The 24,569-nt window shown below is 40.0% G+C and overlaps 1 protein-coding gene across 4 annotated transcripts in view; it reads right to left on the bottom strand.

The window, feature by feature from the left end:
• Window positions 1-21,308, bottom strand: part of TUBGCP3 (tubulin gamma complex component 3) — a 68,290-nt gene extending 46,982 nt beyond the window's left edge. For 3 of the 4 annotated variants that reach the window (XM_064503865.1, XM_064503868.1, XM_064503869.1), the window contains exons 1-5: window positions 20,937-21,308; window positions 9,398-9,505; window positions 7,475-7,542; window positions 1,578-1,655; window positions 723-940 (exon numbers count right to left, since the gene is read on the bottom strand). In XM_064503865.1, coding sequence (XP_064359935.1) covers window positions 723-940; window positions 1,578-1,655; window positions 7,475-7,542; window positions 9,398-9,505; window positions 20,937-21,012 — 548 coding nt within the window. In that variant the 5' untranslated portion in view covers window positions 21,013-21,308. The remainder of the gene's footprint in view (window positions 1-722; window positions 941-1,577; window positions 1,656-7,474; window positions 7,543-9,397; window positions 9,506-20,936) is intronic. The other variant, XM_064503866.1, reaches the window with a different exon arrangement.
• Between the last annotated feature and the right edge of the window lie 3,261 nt (window positions 21,309-24,569).

The following is a 24,569-nucleotide window of genomic DNA, read 5'->3' as shown; positions in this document are numbered from 1 at the left end:
AGCTGCCACAGCCTTTCAGTATGAATTCTTTGCTCAGTACTACTTTCCCCGAAGAAGCCACTAAACTCACTGGGCTGTTCAGTGGTATGTTGGATGGTGCAGACTTGACTGTTAGGAAGAATAAGCATGTCTACATTTTAAGTCTGAATTTCATTTGCAAGTGGACAAGAACAGACAAAATCTGTCCACTCAAAATGCAAGATTCCTCTAGGTAAAACAACCAGCCTGTTATTAGTGTGCTTAAAAGCAAATCAGACCATCAAAGAAAAGTCATACATTTGAAAACTGTAAGTCTACTATTCTGACACTGGCTAAGGAACACTGTAAAAAGAACTTCACTGAGGAAGATTCTAAAACCAAGGTGTTTACAGAAGAAAGATAAAGGCTATTTTGAAGAGTTTCAGAAAATTGGGAAGTTTGAAAAAGGATTTATTGATATTAGAATCTGAAAGAATACATCCAATAAAGTATCAGCTATTTAGCAGATATCAGTTCTTTAAATTTAATCTTAGCTATGCTTGTCCAGCCATTTATAGCTCCAGATAGGCACATTACAGCACCTGACAGTCAGAACTGTTCAGCTAAAGAACAGTTTCTATGCACCTAGAGTGGGATCCACAACAGCATACAAGTAAAAAACAAGCAGATCCTATCTAGTCATCTACGTATTATTAAGCAGGTCTTTCCCAAACCTATTTGTAAGGTAACAAGGTTTAATTTACCCTGGAAGGAGTGACTGTGGAGTTGGTGTTGGCCCATTCAAGGCATACAGGCTGATGCTACTGATCCCACTGCTCCCCATACTACCAGAACTCTGGGCAGACTGAGCATTGCGGTCTTGGTAATTCAATGGAAGGCTTTGAGGCCTGGCATAGTAATAAGGGGTTGAATGAGCATCCCGTGGTAATGCCTGAGCAAAGAGTGTGGCATAACTTGATACCTGAGAAGGAGGGGAAAAGGTAGAGGAGGAATAAAAAGAAATAAAATTAAAACAAAAAAAATTGTGAGTTGCATTAAGTCATGTCCTTAGTTAACACAATGAAATATTCAAGAAGGTAAAAAACAACTGAAGACCACGTTTATGTAAGGAAAAATTTGTTGATACAACTATAATGACAAAAAAGCAAGTCCTTTACAGCCAGCAAGAGTGCTTTTAGCAATACAGCTTATTTTTGTCTCCTGAATTGTCATCAGGAATAGTTGCAAAAGCAATTTTTTTGCTAGCAGAGCAGCAACCGAAATAGAAACTTTGAAATGGAGGAGGAAGAACAAACTCATTAGTGCATTAGCAGACTTTACACTACCAAGAAAAAAAAAGATCCATCTAGCAAAGACACAGCTTAAGCCTCAAATGCTGGACAGCTCAATTTTACATTCACTTAATACAGAAAAAGGTACATAAGAAAAGAATTGCAAAAGCTTATATCAAATGCCTTCTTCCTCTCAGTTTTCATGAACTCTGAAGGAAAAAAGTTTCCAGAAACATTGGTTAAGTCTGCATAGCGATTCTTATTCGCATCTAAAATTAACATACATTTGCCATTTCTCAGTTAGAAACAACAAGCCTTCTTACCTACCTTGTTAGACTGCTTACGTGGATCTTCACTAAGGTTAAGCAGGAGGTAGAGTATTGACCATTTGTTTTTCAAAACACCCTTTTTAAAAGAGATAAAAAGCAGAATACAAAAAAAAAAATCTGTTATCATCAAAAATTACAACTTACTCATTTTGTTTATCCAGCCTATTAAAAAGCTAAACATATGAATTACAGTTTTCCACACAAATAAGACCCACTCCGAGCCACACTCCTGAGTGAACTGGGAATGTGCAGCACAGCCTCCTCATCAGTAATTTTACAAACTTTTTCCATTATGTTCAAGTCAAGAAGTCTCACCTGATCTGAGAACAACAAGCACACTCAATTTAAAATTCATAGCTACTAACAAAGAAATTCATATAGTGTTGAACTTTCATCAACATTCCTGCTCCACTTCATTTAAAGCATCTTGGGCTTAAATGCAACTTTATTCTAAATGTGAAGGAGGAAAACTTTTGGGAGAACTTTAAATAAACAACTGTCTTTTTTCCACTTTCCCCTTCCCTGTCCTTTTCAGGGAGGCTTCAAGGATCAGAGAGGGTTCAAATTTATATTACTGTAAATGCCATTTAAGAGAGCTACCAAATGTTTCATAGCTTAAGATACAGACACACTGTTAACACAAAACCTGAGGTATATGCAATATTCTCTACCAAGCAGACATAAATACAAATATACATAGAATGTTAGAATAAAGCTTTCAGTAGCTTTAAATCTCAGCAGAAAGCTTACCAGCAGAAGACAGAATAACAGTAAAGCCCAAGCTACGAAAAGAACACTTTAAAGAGAAGAGTTAGGGAAATATTAAAATACTTTATTTTAGATAAGCATATATATATTTCTGTGATAAAAGCTCATCTCCACAAACACAAAATAGTACAGAGGGACAATGGCAGGTGAGGGAACCTGAATAATACTCTACTCCAGTTACTCCCAGGCCCATCACAGCAAGAACTCATCTCCACAAGCACAGACCAGCTTGTGCGCACGTGCCTTTAAGGTCCCCCATTGGGGCAGTTGGCTACTGGGGAACCAAGGGAGTCCTGCCCAACCGCTAAAGGGCCAAAGAGTCCCTTAGCAGGTGGGGGGTTCCATTGACTGGGAGACCCATCAATGTAGGTGTGTGACTGAGGGCAAAACCACCAGGGAATTGGTCACAAGAGGAATCAGAGGAGTCCCAGCCAATTGCCAGGGGGACCATGGGTGTACAGGGGTGGCTTAAGGGGTTGGCACCAAGAAAGAGCAAGGATCTAGGACCAGCTACTGTATGGTCTACACGGCCAAGGCCAGCTACTAGCCAGATATTACAGTCTGTGTCCGTGTGTGATGGGGTGAGTACCAGCAACGGAAGCAGGGCTGTACAACTTGGGGGCTCATACATCCAGGTGCCAGCAATAGGTGAGATCAAGTATTCAGGGACCAGCTACTGGGTGGACTGATTGTCTAAGCCCAGCTTCTGGAGGGATCCACACTGTACATATGTAATATATTTCCCACCAATGAGCTTCCTCCTGATGAGCCAGAGAGCGGAACAGGGCGAGGCTGTTGATGCTGTTTGCATTTGTAGGAGTGCTGACTGTGTCTGCCAGTGTTGACCTGTGGGGCCAGCCATGTCTGTATATCTGCATCTATTGTGTGTAGTAGCATGAACTGCCTGTTGGGATACATGCTCAGCCTCACAACTGCAGAGCCAGGGAACTGCTGCAGCGGCTGTCACTATTAGCCAGGTTAAGCCAAGCCAGGCAGAACCCTGGCCCTAGAGACAGCTGCAGAAGACCTAGTGATGCAGGAGGGGGAGGCTCCAAAGCTCATCAGAATTGGGAATTTAACAGTTTCTAGATAGATTAATGCACAGTTCTATAATACTAACTTTTGAACCCGAGTTCTTTGAAGACATACACTTTATAATGAGGATTAAATAGTGGAGTATGTCAAAGAAACTCATACAAGTTCCTTCACAATTTTTAATCAAGCTACAGTAGAGAATACTAAGGAATGCTAAGTATAAAGGAAATTCTAGTCATTCTGAGATTCATTCTGAGATTCAAAAGAGATTCTATCTCTAAAGCGTAAATCCGTGCCATCAGTCTTAAGATAAACGATAGCAAGGTCACTTGAAAGTCTGTTTTTAAATGTATTTTCCTTCACTTTTTTCTTTTTTTCCCCCTGTTTCCCTACAAAATATGCATTTTTGTGTCTGTGTGTTACATGGTAGAAGATTTTTGCCTGTGGAACACTTCTTCAGGACAAAGCCCACTAACCAAACCTATTGAAGCTCTTATGTAATTATGTAAGAGTAGAATGTAAAGTTCTATATTCTTATATACAGTGGAAGTCTAGTCTTTTCTGCATTAAGCTCAACAACAAAACAGAAACCAGAGGTTTTCCATCTGTTGGGAATAACTAATCCAGTAACCCCTTAACAACTAGCAGAGAAAGAGCAGTAACATCACTGCTAGCTGTACTGGCCAAGACAGAAAAAGTCTAAGCATCTCAAAAAGCATGGCTTGCTCAAATGGTGAGCTGCTATTAGAATGAACACTGATCTCCTGTTCTCTTTAGAATAAGGGATAAGGCTTAAAGTTAAGAGATTCGCATATATATATGTATTTTTCCTTTCTTTTGGTTGCTTCCAAGGGAATTGCAGAAGGGGGGGAAAAAAAAGGCTCATCAATTCAGTACACACATCCCTACTAGGCCTTTCCCTATGCTCTTTTTTTTTTTTTTTTTTGGGGGGGGGGGGGAACAACTGCTATCCATCATTAGTAACATACCTAACGCACATTGAGTAATAACCGATAGGCATCTGAAATGGTAGTGTCTGAATACTGCCTTCTTTAAAACGTACTCTATCTGCATCTTGGGTAACCAAGAAGACAGAACAAAATAAAGAAAACCAAAAAAAAAAAAAAAAAACCCACCCCAGAACATCAAACACCAGGACAAGCAGCAAAACGTGAGGATAGAACAATGCAAGCTTATAAATGATAATCGTAAGGATAACCAAACTAATATGAATGCGTTGAACACACTGTTTTAAAGTTTAAAGCCATTATGCTCTACATCCATGTTGCTTGGTAAATGCAACAGTATGGCCACATATTACATAAACTATAGCATCATATTACAGTTTGCATTTAAGACTGATGGCTGAGAATACTGGAATAGACTGCTGCAAGCCAGTGATATTTGCTTTACTGTACAAATGAACATAGATAGTACAGGAACCCACAGGAGAAGGAAAGAGTTATCCAGTAACATGCTACAGGCTCTAACAAACCAATGAGCAAGTAAGGATGGAGGAGGATGAAGGGGGAAAATCAAGTTCTCAGTGGTCAATGCCATCCACATCATCATTTTTGTGATCCTAATATTATCCTATAAAACAGCCATAATCCCTCTGTAAATTCAAGAACAAAAAGCGGAACAACAACAAAATAATCTACTGAATACAGAGTGTACTGTTGGTCTTCCTTGTCGCACAAGCACATTGCTGACTCATCTTCAATCTGTTGCCTAACAGGACCCCCAGGGCACTTTCGGCAAAGCGGCTTTCCAGATAGTGAGCCCTCAGGCAGGACTGATGCAAGGGGTTGCTCCTCTCCGGGTGCAGGACATGGCAATTCTCCTGGTCAAACTTCATCAGATTACTGTCGGTCCATTTCTCCAGCCTCTCAAGGTCCCTTTGAATGGCAGCACACCATCCACTCTACGAAATGCTCCTCCCTATCTCGTATCACCTGCAAAATGAGGGTGTGCCCTGCCCCATCATCTAGGTCGCTAACGAACATGCTAAAACAGTATCAGACTGGTCGCCAGCTCAATACCATGCCATTGATCACAACCCTCAGAGCTTTGCCATTCAGCCAGTTTTCAACCCACCTCACAGTCTACTCACCTAGCCCTCACTTGGTCAGCTTGTCTATGAGGATGTTATGGGAGATAGTGTCAAAAGCCTTACTAAAGTCAAGGCAAGCAACATCCACTGCCCTCATCCACCACACCAGTCAGCTCATCATAGGAGGCTATACAGATGGTTGGTTAAAAGCACAATTTCAGGTCTCAGGGGCCTGGGATTCCCAAAGGCCAGTCTTGTCAACAAAGACCAAAGTGAAGAAAGCATCGAGTTACCTCTGCCTTTTCCATATCCTTTGTCACCAGGTGCCCTGCCCCATTCAGCGGCAGACCCACGTTTTCCCTAGCCTTCCTCTTGCTGCTTATGTACCTGCAGAAGACCTCCCTGTTACTTGGACAGTGTCTCTATATTCCTCCTGTGTCACCTGTCCCTACTTCCCCCTCTTGTACATCTCCCTTTTATGTCCAAGTCTAGCTAAAAGCTCCTCCTTGCTCACACATACGGGCCTCCTGTGGCCTTTGCTTGATCCCCTGATGGTTGGCATGGAGATTGTCCAAGTTCTTGAGCTTGGAGGAGGCAACCCTTGAATATCAGCCAGCTCTCCTGGACTCCCTCTTCCCTCCAGGGCCGTATCCCATGGGATTCTTCCATGCAGCTCCCTGAACAGGCCAAAGCTTGCTCTCCAGAAGTCCAGCGCTGTGAGCCCGCTTCTTGCTTTTCTCCCCTCCTTGCAGGACCCTGAACTCCACCATGTCATGGTCACTGCAGCCAAGGCGGCCCCAACTTTCCCACCTCTGACCAGTTCTTCCTTGTCTGTAAGCAGGAGGTCCAGCAGAGCACCTCTCCTTGTCAGCTCCTTGATCACTTGAGTTGGGAAGCTGTCATCAGCGCATTCCAGAAACCTCCTGGACTGCTTGGGCCCTGCTGTGCTGTCCCTCCAGCACATATCAGGGTGATTCAAGTCCCCTGGAGGACCAGGGCCTGTGAACGTGAGGCTTCTTCCAGTTGTCTGAAGAAGGCCTCCTGTACTTTTTCCTGTCAGGCAGTCAGTAGCAGACACTTGGCAAACACAACATCACCCGCGCTGGTCTGCCCTCTAACCCCAACCCATTAACTCTCAGCTAATGCCTCCTCCATCCCTAGGGAAGGCTCCATGCATTCCAGTTGCTCTCTCACATAAAAGGCAACTCCCTCTCCTCGCCATCCTGTTCTGTCCTTTCCAAAGAGACCGTATTCCTCTATTGCAGCACTCCAGTTGTGTGAGGTATCCCACCATGACTATGATCCCAATGAGACTGTACAGACTTCCAATTCCTCCTGTTTGTTCCCTGTGTTGTGTGCATTAAGGCACTTCAGAGAGGCACCCCAGCATGCTGTCTTCCTAGGAAGGGCATAAGAGCATTCCCTATAATGTAATCCCAAAGGCACTTCCTTATTTTCTTGCATATGCTTGAAGTGATTCCATTGCAGCCCCGTTTTGTTGATCAAGAGATGCCTTCTGCTTACATCACCCCAGACCCTTTGGTTGCCAAACCATCCACCGCTTTTTCATTTGACTACTGGTCATTCTCTCCCACGAAATTTTAGGTGTCATTCTTAATTTTAAGCCCCTCATTACCAGGTAGGCACCAGGTTAAAGCAAACCTTTGACATTCAACATGAAAAGCTCAGATCACTTATCCAATCACTTATTGCAATTCAAAATCAAGAGGACTATTTAACTCCTACATCAACATACTTGCAACGCATTACCCTAAAATAAACAATCAGAAAATCTTTCAGTTTTACATGAAAAAAGGCTTCTTTTATTCTCTTCTGACTTCAAATTTAATCCAAGTTCATTTCTTAATAATGGCAAACAGCTCAGGGTATAAATGTGTCACTTGTAAACTTGTTTATCATTTGAGCTTGCAATAAGTTTGTATCTGAAAGTTAGCACCACCCAAAATAAATCTATCACATTAAAAGGGTATGTATGCATGCTTTCCGTTGCTTTACTGATGGTAAATTTATTACTCTACCTGCGAACTGAGTTTTCTGTAGAGTTCTGAAAACAAAGCAGCATCTGCTTCCCTTCTTTGCCTCACAACTGTAAAAAGGGAATATAGATTAGAGTTGAAAACAATAAAGAGCATGAGTTCAGTCATGACTGTTACGTTTTCGTGGTAATTTCGGAAATTTACTCATACAGTTTTGCCTGCTTTCATGTTACCTATATTCCTGCCCACACAAGGTGGATAAAAGCAGGGAGGAAAAACAGATAGAGCTACCCATTCCAAGAGATTGATAGTTATTTCCAAAAAGTGAAACAGTAACAGAAAAGAATCATAACTCATAGGTAACTTCTTTTTGATGATACAGAGCAGCCATTAAATAGTATCTTGCACCCATGACTTTTGCTTCTACTCTCAGGTATAAAAATTTCAGAGACACATACTGTGGTCATCAACTTTAACTAGAGCTTTTAATACAGACAGCCTACTGAAGGAGAAATTTGTCAGCCCAAAGTTCTTGCAACAAAAGTCACCTAACGCAAGTATCTGTTTCTCTTTGGGTAATTAAAAAAAATATATATATATATATACACCTTCTAAATAAGAGCTCTTTTAAAGTCTAGCCAGTCTTATGTTTTAATTTCTTAAGCCTACACAACTGAAAGCAGATATGGGTTACAGCATACTATAAAGCACTTTACAAAACAAAGTATGATTGTTCCCCTATTACACAATAGGGGCAGGAGGCAAAGTAGTAGTGCCACTTGCTCACAGTCAAGCAGAATTCGAAGGTCACAGAACTCCTATGCATTAAGAAAAAACAAACAAATATATTGTCTTGATCTCTGCCAGTTACATAAGTCTTTGCTCAGAGGAGAAATGTCTCCAAGCTTTAAGGTGTCTTCAGAAAAGCCACATTACATTAGAAAGAGAACCCCACTAAAAAAGAGATAGGACCATATTAAAAACAAACAAACAGAACTTCACACAGAGAAACAGCTAAAAAACCTTAATAAAACAGCTATTGTTACATGTTAAAAATACTATTTAATATTAAAGGCCACTGCTAAGTATGTTTGCCAAATAAGTGATCTCCCAAATGGCAGCTCCAAAATAAGTGTAAAATTAGGAGAATATATCCAGTTACTTGTTCCATGACCACCAACATCAACCTACAAGCTGAAGTAGTGCAGAAGAAGATAAGGGAGATCATCAGCTTCAAAACTCCTGGCAATTGGCCCAAACTTAATGAGCACATATGCTGTGCCTAGTATTGGTAAAAGTGTACACCGTAGAATACAGTGTTTTGAAGTTAGATGTACAGAAATTCTAATGGGCTTATTTAGAGCAGGCAACGGAAGCTCTGGGTTAACAAAGAATAACAAAGTTCTTTAAAAAGGTTACAACCACTCGTTTCAGTTATCACAAGCCAATTTCACTGACAAAATATTCAAATTTTGACCATAAATAGACAGCTTAAATTAAATTAACATACTTCAAGTAATTGTTTTTGGACAGTAGAGCAGAGAATCTGCTGAAAGCAGTATTTGGCTTTTCAAGAATGCATCACACCTCCCTGCTGGATTCACACAGCACATCACTGCTGACTCAGAGCAGCACAGAGCACAATGGAATATAAATATAGTATAATTTTCACTGACAGAGTCTAATGTTTTGGTTTTGAGGTGGTTGCAGATAAACTTGTAGAGAAAGTGAAGGCAAGAAATATCAGGTAAGGCACATGAACAATGATTCCTTCCATTACCAGATGCTCATTCAACAAATTTCACACAGGTACTCATAAAAATAATCATGCCAAAGTGCAATATTTTTAAATAGCACCTCAAATATCAGTCTCCTAAAAAGAAATGTGAATTTGTAAGGTCTGAATAATATTAAAATGAGACACTTCCATCCCTATTTCTAGGAAAGAAATAAAGATGCACATACGTTCTTTCTTGATTTTCTCAGCTACAAGAAATTCATCCCGTTCAACAGTAGGAGCAAAGTTGCTTCCAATAACTCTCACTGCATATTGAAACTGTTGGGCTGCATCGGCTGAAAGAAAGAAGAAAAACCCTCTCAGTCGACAGACTTAAAAGTTCTATTAAAGTTCTATTAAAAGCAAATCTGGAATAAATGTATCTGGCTTAGACCAGCTATTATTATACAGTACTCCTTAGACACACTTCCAACCTAAGGATAGTCAAGTACAGTTTACCACAGACAGATTAATGACGCTACACTTTAAGAACACACTCACCTGTATAGACTGTAAAATGATTGCACTTACATTTGTGAACAAGCCTATCCACAAAAACAAGCCTAGAAGTTGTACCAGCTACATACTCCTGTAACAGCACTAAAACCTCTGTGCAGATGGAAGACACCTTTAGGACTATGCAATTATTAGAATGTTACACACTTCAATTGGCTCTGCGGTTATCCAGGAACCGAAATCCTGTAAGACTTAACACAAATTCATGAGATTCAGCTCGCACATAGGAATTATATAGCCATGTTCACCAAGTATACTCTAATGGTAGGTACTCAAATTGGATTATCCTACTTCCGGAGCTAAACTCGGATATCTGCTACACATAGGTTTACAAGTTAGGGTCAAAGCTAGCTCGGAGATGTCTGCATTGTCTCCCAGTGCATAATGCAGACATACCCACAGCCAGTGGGTATGGATATCCTTCCACTGCACCATCATTCATGCACTGATTCTATCTTTAATACTGTTAATAAACAGTATTGCTTTGGGGCAAATCTCTCTGCTTTGCAGGAAGATGAGCACTGACTTAAGATAAGGCTGAGATAGAGCTAGTTCAGTATTAGTGCCTCTACAACATGGTCATGTTCCTGTTAGTTGATCTGAAAGTTGACCAAACAATAACACTACAGTCATGCCTACAGTCATTACATGTGCAGAGTGTTGGATGAATTTCTATTTCTCTCACACATGAATAACTCTAGTAATATGGTGGGAATACTACTAGACAAAAAGTAAGTGCAAATGCATGGTCTCAGTCATTCAATGCTTTACACTTTCTGATTTTTAGGTCTATTTTGAATATAACAGTTTGCATGCAAATGCATCAGACTCCTCATGTGTTTTACTTTATCAGTTAAGCAGCCAACTTTCAGCTGAAAAACTGTAGAATCATGCAGCAATGGTTCCACCAAGGAATAAGAAGGGATGATATGGGGGGGAATAAGAAGGGATGATGCCTTGGACAAACACAAACAAAATGAGCATGGAAGAGGAATAAGGCGAAGGTCCACTAGAAGCAGAGATATTTAAATTGATTAATATCAACATTTACAATGAAAAAAATATCAACTGGGAAAAACTCAATTATTAATAAAATCCAGATATTGTGCGATCTCCAGATATTTATAGAAAGGAGAAATTTTAAATCAGAATGTGCTACTTTTTTTGAATGCCCATTTTTGTCCACCCTGCAATATAAACTCCACACACTGGTCCCAAACTAATAGAACACAACTGTAAACCAGCAAACACATTAACCAGTTCACAAAAAGCAACAGTTCACTACACGGAAAAAAAAATCTGCTCAGACAGAACCATCAATATCTGTTAGTATTTTAATATATCAGACTATTAAAGGAGCATGCCTATCATTCCACTTTCGGGGGGGAGGGGAAGGAGGGGAGTGCACACGCGCACACACACACACATCTCTAAATGCCTCCCAGAAAGAACAGTTCTACTGTTAGACTAGGCAATCTTTCATCTACAACAAGCACTTTAAAATCCAAACAAAAATAATTCACTAGTTGAAATCACTGATAGAATGGCTTAAACTAAACTGATGAACTATGAGCAGAGAGTGAGGCTGAGGAAGTGTTTCTGCATAATTCTTATGTATAATGCATGTCATTATGGAATAACTCAAGGTTTCCAAAAGTTATAAATAGCATTGGGGGGGGGGGGAGGGGAAGGGAAAAAAACAGGTCCCCCAAAACAGAACACTTAATTTAGCAACGCTAATCAATGTAAAAACATTGGCAGTAAGTTATCTCAGACAATAAGAAGAGTTGTTTTATCTTTTGTCAACTCCACAAATGTGCACCTAGCAGCAACTGGGCAAGAGCCAGGTTTCCTCTAATCACTCTTGCCTATTTTTGGCATAAGTGTTTTTACTGTCACTTTACTTAGGCTACAATTAAAAAAAAAAAAAAACAAAAACAAAAACAAAAAACCCAAACAAGATTGCTAAGAGAGCTCCAGGTCAAACAACTAAGGTGAACTAAAGTTCAGAAAATGATCAAGGGTTGATTCCATAACTGTATCAGTTATGACATGTATCTAGATTAAGCTATTAGAGAAGATAACATGGATCATCATCAACAAACTAGTTCAACATAGGTTAGAGAAAAATAAAAAAAACAGGAAACCATTCAAAAATATAAGTGTATATCTTCTTTACGAAAAAAAGAACAACAACACAACACACAGAGGAAAAAATCACCCCTACAGTTTTTCGTCACTTTTGAGATGTGTTAGCCTGGTTTTCTAAGGAAAACGAGGCTTCTGAAATTAACCAATCCATCCACCTGCACCATCCTCTCTGTTCCCCCCATTAACTTTTAAACTACTGACTGATTTTAAGAAATTTGACAGAAGTCTCAGAGAAGAAATTAAAGAGGTTTCATGGAAATTGGCAGCTGAGAGAACAAACATCCAAATAACATTCTCTGAGGGAAAGACTATAGCCTAATGTCAGTGGCTATGTATTTGGTTTGGTCTGTCAGCCTGCGAGCACAGAATCAGCAGTACCATGTGGTGCCTCCTGCCCAGACTGTAGCTTGTGGGCATGAAGGAACACAGACCTAGAAGGTGAAGGAAGAGCAATTTTTGAAGAGGGCTACCAAGAACAAAAGAACCAGCTGACAGTACCGTGGCTGGAGGCTGAATGATGCAACAGTGAGTTTAACTGACTGAAGTCTTGGGATACAAACCCCTAGAAAATAAAGAACGATTCATATCTTTAATTAATGAACCTATCTCCTACATACTTATGACCTTGTGGTATAGTGCTGTACGTTTATCTTTTTAAAAAGGAGTTTTATCAATTATGTATTTTATTATTCAACATTCTGCTATGTCTGGACAATTGAGCATTACTTATTCAGCTGCTTGTGCTGCCTTTTCAGTTTATGCTATGGTTTATACTGAGATTATCAGTAAGCCTAATATTTAATTCAGCAAAAAAAGTATAAATAAATTATACATAATGCTCCAATTTTCACTGAACAACAATGGACATTTTTCCATGTAAACAGTTCTCTATTATACCAAGTTTATTTTTTTGTTTTAATTCTTTGGTTTCTGAACCAAAATGTTTCAAGTGAGTGTTTCAAAAAGATCTGGAGGTGCTATATTTCCTCTCTGTTGTTCCCTTCAGTGTTGGGGCTTTAGATTAAATTCAAATGAACTATGATTCAAACAATGAGAAATCAGGTGGGTTTACCATCTTCAGTCACCTGACAAAGTAATTAAATCCAGCATAGATATGTACGAAGTTTCTAGGAAAAAAAGCTTCTAGAGACTCCCTAGAATTTAATTTCTCCAGAAGAGCTGACTGAGAAAAACAGCTATATATTCCTGCAAGTTTCCTTTAAGTTGATGATGTTTGAACATGGGTTTGCCATGAAAATAATGGGGGGGGGGGGGGGCAAGGACTTTACTATTTGTGTGTTTTCCAAGCTGCTTCACACTAGACTTACAAAAGACTACCTAAGCTTTAGTTTTGTAGTACAATGAGATCTTGATGGCAACATTGAGGGACACAGAAATGCAGATATGGAAGTTTCTGGACAGAAATTTTGAAAATTTAAACATAAATCTTCAATCTAATAATAAAACAACAGAGCTGATACTTAGTTAATAGTAAGTAGTAGGGTTCTTCCAGAATACAGAAGTTTTAAGAAAGATCCTAAATAATCTTCTATTTCAACATTAACTATAGTGAGACTAGTTAAAGTATAGAAACATGGTATAATTTTTTCCATACTGCCCCAACAAGGCAATCAGGGAAAGATCTCTAGCAGAAAGATTGGAATTTCTTGATGGAATTATAAAGATTAAGCCTGTTAAACTACTAAAGGGACCAAAGTTACCTGCTCTCCACACATACAGATTTGCACTGGTGGTTCAGTAACATTGTAGCAAGATTATTTTTACATTGTTTAATTCAGATTTTCATGTTCTACTTATGCAGAGTCCAGCCTCTCCTTTAAAAGCAGTAACTCCTTGCTATAGCAGTTTCTTCAAGCATCAGATTATTTCTTATGAGTGTGTAAAATAACTGCAGCACCTGAAGTGATTACATATAATTTAATAAGGACATCTGTCATCAGCAAAATAAAGATTCATGTAGTTTATAGTGAATTGACATGTTTAATTGTTTCCCCTTCTCAAAGAATAGCCATGAAGACATCAGATGGACTTAAAAGAGAAAGGGTGTATCTATACACAGGTATACAACTATTTCATCAATAAGCAATTACAGCATGGATCTATTACACAACAGCAAGGTCACATACCTGACACATGAAATTGCTGCGGCTGTTTGCAAGGGGAGGGGAGAATGATACAGGAACATGCCTTAGCTTTCAGAGGTCTGATCAGACCATCTAATGTAGAAAAAGATAGCTGTTCCCTCTCAAACCGTAAAACTGAAAGTCCACCATAAGTACGCACACATACAAAATTAATGATATTCGTAAACAGCCATTCCGTTGAGCAAAGAAACAGCATTTGCAAACAGCTAAAAAAATTGTTCCTTTGAGCAGAGCAAGCTAGATTTATAGTTCGCCCAACTATCCACACTCTTTCAAACAGTGCAGAATGAAAAGTGAACTGTTTCCAAAGGCAGGTAACAGCATTTTAAAAACACATAAAAGAAGGTATAAGCATAGCACATGCAAAGAACAGAGATGCAAGGCATAGGAAGAATTTGGCTGCGATAAAACAAAGAGAAATAGTGCAAACCAGAAATTTAAAAGGAAAAGTTCAAGAAAGACAAAGTAGAACCACTTGGCCAACATATTTCCAAGAAGCCATGCTTCACAGAAAATGCTGACATTTGGCAAGTCTTTTGCTAAAAAAGAAACTTCTGACATTACCTATAATTTTAGAAAGTAAACTGAGATTTACTTTACATTATTGCACATTTCTTTCAACATCATTACCGATAGGTCTTTTGAAGTTTAAAGAAAAAAAGACAACTTTAAAGAAAATTTTAAAGAAAAAAAAGTCCTGGAAACAGAAACAGTAATTGAAAGGTTTTTTCAAAACATTAACATATCCTGATTGTGTGAAACCTGGTTTCCTAGAAATAGACACTTGGTTACTTTAACTTGTCTGCAAGCATAACTTTCAAACTACAGGACAATTCTAAAAAAAAAAAAGTCTACCTGAACCAGATGGCAATGGCTTTCTTACTTTAAACTATTTTCACAGATTAGCAAGCTCTCTCTACTATTTCTTCTTGGTAGTTTAAAACCCCAGACAACACAATTTTATTCAAACACAGCTGCAAAATGTATTCTTGTAAAACAGCTGCCTTTTAAACAGCATGCAATATTCTATACATGGTACTGAATAGCTATCAAATATTGCTGGAAACTACTTGAACACTGTTACTGTGTTACATTTAAAACACGTTGGGAAGAAAAGAATCATTAAGAATGTCTTTGTTAAACACTTAAATGTACAGTTGCAAAACCCAGCATGGAAGTAGAGCTGTAGAACTGAAGAATTTTCTCACATATACTGTGAGTGCGTCAATACAGTAATGCTGGTATATCTCCTCTGTGTATTTTACCCACATAATTCATACTGACATAAAACTTGTTATCACCATGAAAGAAAACAATTACACTGATAGGATGATGTTATATGCTGATAAAGTAGAATCACAGAATGGTTGAGGTTGGACGGGACCTCTAGAGATCATCTAGTCCAACCTCTCTGCTCAAGCAGGATCATGTAGAGCACAATGCCCAGGACACTATACAGATGGCTTCTGAACATCTCCAAGGATGGAGACACCACAACCTCTCTGAGCAACCTGTTCCAGTGCTCTGTCATCCTCACAGTAGAGATCTATTAGCATAGAATGCTGTTAGTGTTACTACTTTGTGTGTAAATTGTTTTTTTAAGCATTATAAGCAGAACATTTGTTTCTGTACAAAAGGTTATGTTTAAGTAGTGTGATTTTTGGGCAGTTCAATTATTAAGTATTCCTGATGAAAATTTAATTTTGCATCAGTCTTCTATTCTATAGAATTATCAAACTTGTCAACTGTAAGGACATTTCTTTCAGAATGATAACAGTAAAAACAAATTATAAAGTAAAAATGTAAAAATACTCTCTTCAGGCAAGTTTTAAAGTTTATTCTTAATTAAGTCTTTCCAGTTTTCAGATTTTCCAGTGGGGGAAAAAAAAACCCCCACAAACTCCTATGTCTTTCCTTACCTAAAAGCCAGGTGCTTTCTGCTCCAAAACTGGAGGCACAGCACAGGAAATAAAGCTTTTTTTTTTTTTTTATTGTCTTAATATTGCTGGTTCTTATTGCATTGTGAGTAAGCAAATTTGACTAATGCCTCACAGAACTATCAGCAACCTGAATACACAGTCTTCTTACAATGTTTTCCTTGCTGTGAATTTTTGCCTAACTTGTCAGCTTGTATTTGCTTCCCTTATCACATGTAAGAAATACTCTTATTTCACCTTTTGAACGAACAGCTATAGGACTCTATGCTTTCCTGTGCCATGAAAATTAAAACTAATATTTATTCCAATTGCTTAGAGCTCTTAAAAAAATTGCTGAAAATAAATTAAGGGTGTAGCATAGACTTCAAGAACCAAACTGTTCTATGAAGAAAAAAGTACTACTTTCCAAAGCACATGCATCTCCCAAAACACTGAAGGAGGTTGGCATACAAAAGCATTTTTTTGGATTCAAAAACAAATAGATGAACCTTGAATATTAGCAGCAATATCATTTGATGTACTAAGAGTTCTTAAAACTAAAAAGCTAGTACGGAAGTCTATAAAGTCTCAGTTCAACTGAGATTCAAGAGGTTTGTGAAAGGCAGCTAAGAACAAGAAGCTTTTTGTTAGGAGGCTTAAATTCATTGTCTAAAGAGAGGCATACAATCCTGTATAACTGCTGGAGTCCACAAATAAAAAAAGTCATGAAAAATACTACAGAAGAGTTCTCTGAAAGCTCAGGTAAGAGGGATGTGGATAAACACAGAAAGATCGATAATACAAGACTAACACAGTAACTCTTTAGACACTGCAAGTACCTAAGCAGGAAAAGTAAGGTCAGCAATAGCTCTAACTGCAGTGATCCCAAGCTAACTTAAACTGATGACTGCAGACGTATAGCATCAAGGGAAGCCAGCTTTACCTGAGAACCGTCCAAAGCATAGAAACAGAGGTCTGCCAATCCTTAGTTCTAAAATAAATAAACAAACTTTTTTTTTTTTTTTTTAAACAGAGCTCCTCTGACATAACTCAGCAGATCTTGTAATGAAGTTCTTAGAGAAAGAGCTCTTCACCAGAACTAGGCCTACGCAGCTGACTGATGCAGCAAACTAATTCTTCAGTCTATTTACTGGATGGTCAGAAAAAGGGAAAGAAGAGAAAAAGGACAGTTCCACCACTGAAAGCCTCTGCAGTCTCCTTCCAGCATGACAGAAACTCACTTCAACATAAACTTTTTAAGAAGTAGGGAAGAAGCAGATCTTTTAAGGGCACCACGGGTACTGAGTATGACAGGTAGAAGTCAAACAATCCCAGCAGAAACAGGTTCAATCAAATTTAATGAGCACTTCAGACATGGAGCTGTAGAATGTACACATGGATGTGTAGTAAAAGCACTCATATCCCATATTACCTGTAGTGCATCACTAAGACATAGACTTTATATAGACTGGATCTTCGGCTCCTACTGAAGCCACAGCCTCTTCAGGAATATCGCAAAAACAAGTGCTGAGAAGGAACGTTGCCAAGCACATCAAACCTTTTTAACTACAGACAAATTCAGGGAAAGTATGAACAGAAAGGACCATTAGATCATCTAATCTGATCCCCTTTCTATCATGAACCCATCACATTTTAACTTGTGTTTTACTAGAGCACTTTCCAAGAAATTATCCAAAGCCAGAACTTTAATAAGCTCACAGCAGGATACCTGTGCAAATGGTTAAAAATTGCTGTTTGTATCTAGCTTCAGCTTCTTGTTATTAATTTTCATTAGGTATTTCTCTAATACATTTAAATATCTCTTACAGAGCTAAGCATTTTTTAATATTTTTTAACTGCAGATATCATTAAACATCATAGATCACTCAAAGATAAAACTGATACTTGTGAAGTCTACTTCACAAAAGAGAGCATGTACATACAAAGCAGCTTAACTTCATGGGGGGGGGGGGGGGAACAGCTCCCCAAGTAGACCACTAACATCACACAAATGCCATACTTCAAGCTTTCCCTGTGCTAAAAAGAAGTAAGAGTTAAAAGCCTGAAGAACAGTGCGGTGCTAGATAACTTGTCTGGTGCTTTCCCCAACATCTATGGATACATGCATCCTAATACCTCAACACAGAGAATCGCTAGAAGTAACAATTCCCCTACCCTCTCTGTTTGTTCCTTGGAGGTGTAACATAACAGCCAAAGAGGAAAAACAAAACAAAAGAAACAAATCCCACCCATACACACACCTTTCCCAACTGGGACTTCTTCCACAGAGACTTTCTGGTTTATCAGTCTCTATGACCTTACCTTCAATAGCCAAGTTGATAACTAACTAACATACATACTAGAGTTTACTGTGTCAAGAGAAGCCTTATGTTAGAATAATGAGTCTTCAGTGCTAAGGTCCCTCCTAATATGAGAATAAAGGACAGGGTAAGGAAGGGCCTCCAATCTCTCACATGCATAAAGATATGAGTGATAGTAAACATGGCAGATAACCCACCTTATTTTTCAAGTTGTTACTTCAAAGAAGACCTCAAATAACCCACAGCTGATCAGAGGCAACAGACTACAGGCTGCGCGCAGCAACTTAGTGTGATTAGAGGTAACTTCCTATAAGCTTCCTCTTTCACGAGTCTCACACACATAGAGGGGGGGAAATGAGGGAACACTTATAGTTACATGAGTGGAAGCCCAGCATACAGGAATGAGTTCAACACTTATTTTTAAAAAAGTTTTCATTCCCCCCCTTTATTTTCAAGCTAGTATATGCAAGCATATATCAGCTTGCAAATAAACTTATTACTCCATTCAGAAGTGAGAAAAACATATAGAAACTACAGCTTTAAAAGGAAGGCTAGATTCAAAGTCAGCAGAAGCAGCCAACCCCTCCTTAATACTCATGCCACAATTGATAAATGCAGGACAGTTTTCTATTTCTATTCTTCTTCTCTAAGTTTCGTAAGTGTCACATATCTAAACAAAATGCTCATTACAAACACACAATCTTAGACATATTGAGATTGTAGTTCTCTACATATCTAAAAAAAGTCATCAAGAAAACAAGATTCAGCAATTCAGCATTGGCAATATAAAAACAATGGCCTCACAAGTGTCTCCACTGCTCCAATAATGCAAGTCAATTTCCCTTTCCCTTTTGAAGGGAACAGAATTAGCACAATAATTTCAGTCTTCTTGTAAAAGTGTTCTTAAATATGAGCATATTCTAACTGTACTAGAAAAATATTTCCAAGTTATTTTAAAGATGAGAAGCAGCCTTAAAAGTAAGGCTATAATAGCACCTTACAATTGTATGCTGATGTGAAATACTCTTTAATATACAATTAAACCAGTTACTAAAATAAACATATAGTTGCATAAAAACCACAGGAGGTATTAAACAGCTCAAAAGCTAACATTAGAAACTGAAATATCATTTTATTTTACTCATGATCAATTTGTAAAAGTGATTTTTTGGAATCTGCTCTCTTACCAGAGGATATAAATAGTTCTTCACTGAAGTTAAAGAAACTTCTCAAACCCTTTTGAAGAGGGCTAATTCCAAAGTATGGTTTAGCCCACAGAAGACTGAAAAAAAGAAATCCTTGCTTGCTTTTTCTTTTTCTTTTTTTTTTTTAAATAATGTCTTTCAATTTGGGGGAGGGAGGAAAAGAATAGAAACTTGTCACATTCTGAGAAAACACCTACACCAGAAATTCTTGTCACGGAATTATTCCAGATTGACAACTTTGGAAACGGGAAAGTTAAGGCTTTACAAAAGACATTATTAACAGAGTGAGAAAAAAAATTAGGGGGAAAAAGAAAAAAAAAAATCAAATAAACAGAAAAACAGCAATCAACATGTTAAAGGATGTTTCTGTGAAGGAGTCCCTGTTCTCACTTCAGCAAAGGCAATGAGATTTCTAACTCTGCCAAGTTTCTCAGATCTCCAATAGGTAGAGTGAAAAAATTTGAAAGAACAAGACAACAAATATATCTATCTGCACCTTGTTGCTCATTTTCCAGACTTCAAAGACCACAGTAATTCATTTATAGACCATATTCTAGTCAGGTTGAACTAAAATCTTCACAAGAGGTCAGTACTCAAAATTACTACGGTTACTGTCATCAAATATGTAAAGGTAATCTAGAGTGATTTTTCGGAAAAAGAATGGCAAGAGAAAGCACATAGAAGACTTCACAGCTACTAAGAACGTGGAAGAAAGCCACCCTTCGTATAAGAAAATGGACAGAACATAAGCTAGGTCATACATTTCTCTGATGAGCAATGCTTATAAACAGAGCAACATTGCTACTTTTTTTTCCAATGGCACTTAGAAAGCAGTCATAGCAGATGCGCCTTCTCCTTCCCACCCTCCAACCGCCTGCTAAAAACAGAAGCTTTGCCTCGCTCACAACAGACAGAACTTAAGCAAACACTGAGACTCAACCCCTTGCTGCAACAGCACAGCAGCAGCAAGATGTAGAGGATCGGGGAGATTTCACCCAACTGCCAGAGCAACTGCTTGACTCGAGGAGGTATCGCAGGAAGATGGAGGTGCACGAGCACGCACGCGAGCCGCCTCTTGCCCCCGCCGCCCAGGGAGCGGCGCCCCACGCCACGGGGGAGGCGGGCGCCGCCCGCAGCCGGGACGGGGGAGGGCGCGGGGGCGCCGCGAGCCCGCCTCCCCGCCGCACGGCGCCCAAGCGGCCCCCAGCCCGGGCCGGGGAGGCCGCGGCGCTCCCCGCCGAGGGGGCCGCCCGGCCAGCGCCGCCCCCCCCGCCCGCCGCCGCGATGACAGCCCGACCCCACCCCCCCCCGCCGTTACCGCCGCGATGAGAGCCCGACCCCCCTCCGCTGGCCGTTACCGCCGCGCCCGCACCGCCCCCGCCCTGCTCCGCGCTCGGGGAGGGGGAGAGGGCGCCGCTCCGCCGCCCCAGCGGCCGCCGAGGGGAGCCGTTACCTTCGCTCTTGCCCAGGATGCGGCAGCAGAGGCTCTGCAGCAAGACATTGGGGGACTTCTGGTCCGGACTCGCCATCCTTGTCCGGGGGAGGGAGGCAGCGGGGGGGGGAGGAGAAGGAGGCTGAGGCGGGAGCGAGGAGAGACGCGGCGGGATGACAGGAGAGGGACGCGAAAAGCGACTCCCCGCCTCCAACCGGCGCGTGATCCCGACCACTACCTCCTCCGCCGCCCGCCCGTTACCTAAGGCGCCATTTTAACAGAACCCGCCGAAAGCCGCAGCGGCGGCAGCCGAGCGCCCACAATGCCCCTGCGCGCCGGGCGGCGCCGGAGCGCGCCGCGCCGAACACGCTCCCCCGCGTCTCCCGCAGTCGCAGCGCCGAGGTTCCGGGCGCGCACTCGCCCGCGGCCCGCCTCCCTGGGGCCGGGCCCGAGTCACCTCCGGAGGCCTGCAGCGCAAGCCAGCCGCGGCCAAAGATGCCCCGAACACTGAATATTCCCACCCTGCGGCAACTTTCCACTTGTTGAAAGTGTCCTTTCACCACCACCACCCCCCGCCAAACCGAAAGAGATCTAATGCTCTCGTTTCTGCACCCAGAAGACCAAGTCACTCACGGCCTTGCTGTCATTATATAACGCTATAATTGCCAGTGAAGTGTAATTATAATTTACATTTTTTATGCCTGGAAAAATATCAATGCATGTTGATAACCTTTCCACATCAAATTGTTACAAATCAGTGCAGATCTGGAAAATAATCACTATTCCAAATCCTCATCTTCTCTATATTGCGCTGCCTTGTGGATGTGCAGCCTGTGTTTCCCATCGAGGTCCCTGATCTCCTGTTGTGGTTGGCATTGTAGAGTAAAGCCGTACCCCCAAGCTGTTTGCCATTCCTGAAGGATGGGGTGTCATCTGCCAACTACCCTGAAATCACTAAAGAAATCTCATTGTAAATAGTATAATGTTTTTATTTTACTAAGACTTACAGCTTTGCAAATTGGTTACTATCATTTGGATACAGAGTTTGTCATCAAACAATAACATAACTTTAAAATCAATGTGCTTCGGGTGTTTTCCAGCCAGCAGACTGCCTTATCAAGCCAGCTCTTAGGCTGTTTCAGGCAACATGCTCGTAACCGGGATCTAGGCCTTTGACAAACCTGCTCCTCAGATTTATCACCCCTCTAAAACAGATACTGACTTTTGAGGATGCCTCTCACCCATCTTTCTTATTCAGTCAACTCACATGAGGTCCAGGTCAAATTCTATCACTACTATAACTGGGGAATAATTATTCTCCCTGTGCTGCTGGAGCTCTGTATAACCCAGCTCCTGCTTCTCTAGTAAAGGTGCTTTGAAATGCTGCAGCAGCCAGGTGGACTTAGTGCACTGCTGGCTGTGAACAACTCCTGCTATGCAACACTTCTTTCTGGCAGTCTGTGTTGGCACCCAGCTACATCATCTCTCCGTAGCCATGATTTTGTGTGTATACCTTTTATGGACATATAACTTCACATGCTTCTTTATGGGAACAATGAATTTGACTCCTTCCTGCCTCATTACTAGCATTACTAGTAGGAACTAATCCTGATGGCAAGCCAAGAGCTGAAATTGGCTGAGGATATCTGGCTTTCTGTTATTCGGGATATTGTAGTAGGAATATCATAATCTCACCATTCACATTGCGACCCTTTCAATCCTAGCGATGCTTTGTTTAGACTCTCAAATTAAAGTTCAGACAACTCAACGTTAATAAAGTTATCAGAATTTGACCCTGTGTGAACAAGAGGTCTGTAAAGCTGTAAGCTGATTCTGAAAGACTTCAAAGACTGTGGTTTTTTTCCCTACCAAGTAGCAGAATAATCTCTGTTCCTTTCTCCACCCAAAGGAAACACATCAGTTGTTCTATAAAGAGCAGGTGACTCATTACTGCTGACTGTCACTTAACATTTTATTTTCATCATGGAAGGTGTTAATTTATCAAGCAGTATATATGGAGTATATATGCTCACATAGAAAAAAAAGTTTCGGCAGTAATACCAGGAAGTGGTGGTGCTATACAAAATCTTCAGATTCCAAGGAAATCCAGTCATTGACAAATATCCTGTTACTGCTTTTAAATGGATCTATTAAATCTAATACTTCTGTTCATGCTGGTCATTTTACCTATGGCAATTGTGTCAGTTCTGAAAACAGAACACATTATGGAACAGCACAATACGGAGCATGCTATTAAAGTAGGCTTACTCGTGTGTCTGCAAGCAAAAGCACAATGACTAACTTAAGTTTTTCAACTTCATCAAATCCGCACCCTAAATTATGCTTCTGAAATACTGTAATAGCAGTCAGTTCGGTTAGATTATTGGGAATGTATTCTTTCATTTCTAGCCCATTTTTGCTAAGGTAATGAGGCTTATACAGTTGTTCTGTACATCAGCATGTTCTCCTAACTGTTGAGTCTGTTGCCAATTTCAAACAAATTTAGTAGAGGGATAGAGTCCTTAAAGATATTAATAAATATTTTATACAATCCAGTGGTTAAGAGAGTACCAATATCCAAGTTAGTGCCCTCATGAAAAAAAGGGTAAGGAGAAGTTAGTTCTTCTGTTTGCTATTATCAAACCAGCTGATTGGTATGCATATCCTGGACAGCACATACCTATCTCTGAACCAGCCAAAGCACCAGCTGCTTCTTGTCCATCCGGACAGATAGAGGATTCAGGAGCTGAAAGTATAAGGCACAGAGAGCTCTGGAAATAATGTTAGCAGTAGTTAGAAAGAGGCAGGAAGAATGCAAGTTCCCAGGAAATACAGGAAACAAAGCTTCCTTAGCTCCATTGATGTGACTTGATTTCAGATGGATGCTCTCCCTGTGCATAAGCAAGGCTCAGATTAAAAGAAAATTTGATCCAAACAGTTTAACTCTCTTGAGTATTAGCTTTGCCTTGTAGCCTACATGTTGTAACTTCAGCAATATTACTACCACCTCTCTAGTTTCAAAACTCTTCATTTAGCATGTTCTTCAGTTGATTGAGAAGCCTGAAATGTGTTCCATATACATATACACACACACACACACACACATATATATATGCCATATACCTACATCCACTGAATTCACATATACACCCAGAATGAAACCTGTGTTTTAAAATACTTAAGAGATACCAGAGACTATGATGTAAGCTATATAAGGACAAAATTAAGGACAATATTTTCTTTTCTTTTCTTTTGGAACGCCTTTTTTCAGTATTTATAGTAAGATAACAATGTTAGATGACTATTATTGGCTATTATATAAGCCAGAAGTAGTATTAATATTTTGCTTCTGGGCACAGTTGAGTGTCTTCTGGTGGCCACCAATATCTGATAAGTTGCATGTTTGTCTATATCCAGGACTACTTACCCATAAACAGAATTCCCTTCCAACATGAAGCTATATAGACACACACACATACACACACACTGAAGCCCACTCAATATTAAGTGTTATTGATTACACAGAAGTGAACAACATTATGTATCATTCTAATGAATAGTGTAACTATAGTATAACAGCAAAAAGACATTCCAGCAAGCTCAGTAAAACTACTCACTGGCATTCTTCTGTGCTGCCCATGGTCATGTTACATT

This window comes from Dromaius novaehollandiae, chromosome 1 (genome assembly GCF_036370855.1).
Source record: "Dromaius novaehollandiae isolate bDroNov1 chromosome 1, bDroNov1.hap1, whole genome shotgun sequence".
NCBI classification, from domain to species: domain Eukaryota; kingdom Metazoa; phylum Chordata; class Aves; order Casuariiformes; family Dromaiidae; genus Dromaius; species Dromaius novaehollandiae.
Note: the sequence above shows the minus strand (reverse complement) of the source record. Positions and strands in the feature narration are given on the sequence as shown.